Source organism: Orycteropus afer, unplaced genomic scaffold (assembly GCF_000298275.1).
Source record: "Orycteropus afer afer isolate SDZICR_OR568_19922 unplaced genomic scaffold, OryAfe1.0 scaffold01925, whole genome shotgun sequence".
Taxonomy (NCBI): Eukaryota; Metazoa; Chordata; class Mammalia; order Tubulidentata; family Orycteropodidae; genus Orycteropus; species Orycteropus afer.
The window spans coordinates 27,846-32,627 of record NW_006923512.1 but is presented as its reverse complement, the minus strand read 5'-3'; the positions used below and the strand labels follow the sequence as shown (position 1 = coordinate 32,627).

At 46.1% G+C, this 4,782-nt stretch overlaps 1 protein-coding gene across 1 annotated transcript in view; it reads right to left on the bottom strand.

Annotated features, from left to right (window-relative positions):
* Positions 1-2,790: 2,790 nt before the first annotated feature.
* Positions 2,791-4,782, bottom strand: part of LOC103213388 — a 13,667-nt gene continuing 11,675 nt past the window's right edge. Inside the window, 3 exon segments of the mRNA XM_042783494.1 lie at positions 2,791-3,077; positions 3,080-3,121; positions 3,221-3,295. Of these exon segments, the coding sequence (XP_042639428.1) occupies positions 2,791-3,077; positions 3,080-3,121; positions 3,221-3,295 (404 nt within the window).

The window sequence follows — 4,782 nt, the reverse complement described above, 5'->3', positions numbered from 1 at the left end:
AAACAAAAGACAGGCATATGAGATGAACATTTACCTGAGGTAGATACACTCCTTGGAGAGAACAATCATTGAGAAAGAAGGGCTTCCTATGCACAGGGAGACAGCTCATGGGACAGGAGTCCATGGAGTGATGGACACTGGGAAGAGGTAACTATGGGGAAGGATTGGGAAGGGAGCTGTTGCATTGTTGCAAACTGTGGTCAATGTTATGAGACAAAGTATGTGTAAACTACTGTATGGAAAGAGAATTGGCTCTGTAAATATTCACCAAAATCACAATAAAGAGAGAGAGAGGGAAAGAGAGAGAGAGAACAAAATAAATAATTTTAGAACAAAAAAATGAGAATTGAGGTTACTAATTAGTCTAATTTAACATAGTTTAAGAAGGATGCTTGCTGGAGGAAACAAACAACCCTAATAAATCTGTGTGGCTGAAGGCCACTGACCGAATGAATTGCTTATCTGATAAATGGGTTCTTTATGTTATCCCTGTTCTCTCTTGTGAAAATTCTTTACAAGCTACCTCAGAGTTGGCCAATCTGGACAAGGTGGCCACATCCACACCTGATGAAGGATGAACTGAGATTTTAACCTCATTCTGATCAATAATCCTTGGACAAGTTAAGATCTACAAGACTTGAAAAAGGGACCTGCTACGCTTCCTGAAAGATGCTGTGATTCCATTGAGGAACAGGACATTGACCAGAAACAAGTTTTCAAGTTATCACATGGGAGTATGTCACAAAGTGGTGGAAATAAACCAAACAGTATGATCCAAAGAACAAACACATCCCAAAATCTTCCAAGAGAATCAAATAAGAACATCGTTCCTTATAAAGCAGCACAAACAGTGTGTCGCTCCTGAGAATGTGCCTCCCATTCCTCCAACCACAGAGATTGTAATGGAAGAAGGGACCAGCTCTGAAAACATTCACTTGTGTGTGCTGAAATCCCAAGGCTAGAGGGCTACCCACACCCAAGTTTTAGGAGCAGCAGCAATATTAAATCAGGCCCATTCTGGATGGACACAGGTTCCTCTGAAGTGCACCTTTACATTGAAGACCTGGATGGACTCCCTGAACCCACTTTCGACTGCACAACAGTTTAGGAATGTCACACTAGCCCTTCCTCCACCTCTTCCAATGACAGGATTCACATACTACCTTCCAGCTCCCCAGTCTTCATGGCTGCTTGAACAATTTCTCTTAGAAATATCAGCAAAAGCCCGGTCCCCATGAGGCAGAGGTTAAAGAAGTTCCAACGTTCAAATTCCTGTGTCACTCCATCATTTCACACATTAACTCCTCCTCCTCCTCCCAGGAATCTCCCCCATCTTAGGGTTCTGTATTTCACTGTAACACACACAGAACTCACAGACACACAAGGCATCATCTCACATTGTAGTGGTGGAGGCTGGCAGGTGGCAAGTCCCAGGTCTGTGAGTGGGTCTGGAGGATCCTCCCGATTCTTGGGGTTTGATGAACTCTGATCAGCAGATCAGATGATGGCTTCTGTCCCCAATCCAGGGGTGAGATGAGGATGAGCCAAAGCACAAAACCAGAGCAAGTGGAGGGTGAACCTTCCCAGGAGATTCGTAGGTATACCCTCAAGGAAGCTAAGTGTGGGGATTTGAGTCATACCCTCCCTCAAGGCACGACTCAAGATCTACCCTTTCTGTGTTGCTCCAACAGAAATAACCAAAGTGGATGGCTTTAACAATCAGCAACTACTCAGTTGCTGAAGGCAAACCCCACCACAGAGCCGATCACCAGTCATTGTAGGGAAGACTACTAACATCTGCGTGGCCAAGTTGACACCCAACCTTAACTACCACACCACCCCAAACAGGCATGGATAAGAGGATTTACAATACATCACAGAATGGAGGACAATAGCTAGAAGGACCACACCAAGCAATTCACCACAATCGCCATCTCTGAATTTTCTCTCATACATAAAACCCATCCAACCTGAACACATTACTGTTGTTTGCATCTTAAGGACCCAGACTAACACAGACTGTGTGACAAACTCATTGATAATATGAAATGTTTCCATTGGCAAATATAAACAACATACAAACCAAGAATTAGGTGTCCATGCTGAACTAGAGAAAGAAAACTGATTGGATGAAAATGAGACAGCAGAGCAGTGCTGAGTGTGACCCACACCCTCCTATGTGAGGGGGACGGTCAGATGTGAACCTCATTCTGCTTGTGCATGCTACTGACCATCCCCTCCCCACCTTCTGGGCTCCCCCCTGACTCCCAAAGGGGGTCCTAACAGGGAACCCCCTGAGGTGTCTGCCCTGAGTCTGAGCTTTCAGAAGCAGGTCATCAGGCCTGGGTCCCGAGGCCAAACTGGTGGCGTCAAACCATCAGCCTCCAGCTCGGAGTCCAGAGCGTCACCATCAGTGCTGCCCAGGGGCTCCGTCTGCCCTGAGCCTGATCGGACAAGACTCCTCAGATTTCCCTGAGCTGCTTCAGAACTCAGAGTGGGACCCTGGCGTAGTCCTTTCCCTCTACTAGACTGCTTTTCTGCGTGTGAGAATGCTTCCTCCTGCTACAACTTTTGAATTCACAGATGGTGAGGGGAGGGACACATAATTATAAAAATAGAGATATTCCCTGGGGAAACAGTGAGATAGAGGACAGTCCCCAGATCCCAATAGGATATCAGCCCATAAATGACATAAACACCTGTTCCTGGGTCTGAATTCTGAGCTGGGTGGGTCAGGAGTGCCACCTGCTGCATGTCCCTGTCCCTACAAGGGAAGTTTTTTGTCTAGGCTCACACTGACTTGTCCTCACTGTGTCTTTTTGCACAGTAATACACGGCTGTGTCCTCGACTTTCAGACTGTTCATTTGCAGATACAGCGTGTTCTTGGCGTTGTCTCTGGAGATGGTGAATCGGCCCTTCACAGAGTCTGCGTAGTATGTGCTACCACCATTATAGCTAATCAATGCCACCCACTGCAGGCCCTTCCCTGGAGCCTGGCGGACCCAGCTCATGCCATAATCGCTGAAGGTGAATCCAGAGGCTGCACAGGAGAGTCTTACAGACCCCTCAGGTTGCTCAGGCCTCCCCCGGACTCCACTAGCTGCACTTCACACTGGACACCTGCAAACACAGAGACATCCCGGTCAGGAAACCATCACACATGTCCACTCTTTCTCTAATTCATGCTCATTCACATACACTTGCTCCCCGTAAAATGACCTTTTAAAAGGGCAACAAGGAAAAGCCAACACAGCACAAACTCCATGGCGACTCGTCTGTGTTCAGTCCACATCACTGAATGGGGACACCTGGGATCCCGGGCTGGGACTTCACTCCCAGAGCTGCAGGGTTGGGGCTGGGCTGGTTTTCATCTGGAGAGGGATAGGCCCTATTTGCATATCCTCCTCCTATATAGCAAACTATTGGGTTGGATGACTTCAGAGAGGACAGTGATTCAGAGCACACATAACAGTTCTGGGGGAGTTTGATGACAATGACAGTGTTTGTGAAAACAATTTCTTATTATGTGATTGTGCTGAGGTAAACCCTTAGTTCCCATTATCTTATTCATTTTCACATATGAACACAAACCATATAAGGTACATGTCAACACCACCTCCATTTTCCAGATGTAAAAAACAAGTTGTTCACTGCAATCTGTGTGGTGTGAAAAAGCATTTACTAGGTAACAGTAATCCCAGGATTTGAGTCTGTGCTCCTCACCACGCAAATGACTGCTACCCTGAACCTCCTCTAGGACAGAGATGGAATAGGTTACATCTTCTAGAATTTGTATAAATGGAATTAACTATGATGTAATGTTATACGTTTAGTTCCTTCTCCTCAGTATTATGCTTGGGAGTAATTCCATAATGTGTGTCTTAGTGGTGAGTAATAACCAGTGTATATGTATACCTCAGGAGCTCCGGTCACATAGTGGTTAACACACCTGGCTGTCTGCTTTCGTGAAGATGTACAGCCTTGGGAACCATAAGAGACAGATCTACTCTGTCCTATAGGGTCGTTATCATTCAGAATATACTTTGTAGCAGGGGTTTGGTTTCAGCTTTGGCATATACCTCCGTTTGCTTCTTTATTCGTCTTTTGAAGAGTATCGCATTGTTTCCACTTTGGGATTTTACAAGCAAAACTAAAACCCCTCTTGGAGATGTTGGGATCTCAGAATAGGATTACTCTTATTCTCACAATAACCCAGGAAGGTGATTAACAGAATCACCATTCCCTCCAGATGTGGTGGTTATGTTTTTGGGTCAACTTGGCTGGGCCTGGTTGAGTGACTGGGCAGCTGGATGTAGTATTCCCCATGATGAGACCGGTAATCAACTCCATGGGGGAATCTACTAGTAGTAGCTGAGTAGTGGCCTTAGGGAATGTGGTCTGATTCCAGTATATAAGAAGAAGCCTTGGGTAATGCTCTTTAGCATATGACATTCTTGGACCCTGCATGTAGTCATGTCATTGTTCAGCAGCCTGCCGTGCTCTGCCGACCTTGGGACTTACAATGAACTTGAATTAATGGCCTGCCATGAGGTTTGTTAACATTGGGACTGTGCCTTTTTACTTGTCAACCTTGGGGTTTTCAGCCTCAGCAGCCAGCAGCTGTCTGAGGGAAGAAATACCTCTAGCTCCAGTGGGCTGGGAGCAGGAGGCAGAGCTAGACCCCAAGGTTGAGGGGCTTTCATCCAGCCCCAAGAGCCTGGAACTTTGAACTTGGATTTAAAGACTCCAAACTCCTGTTTGTTAAGGCAATCCCATTTGTA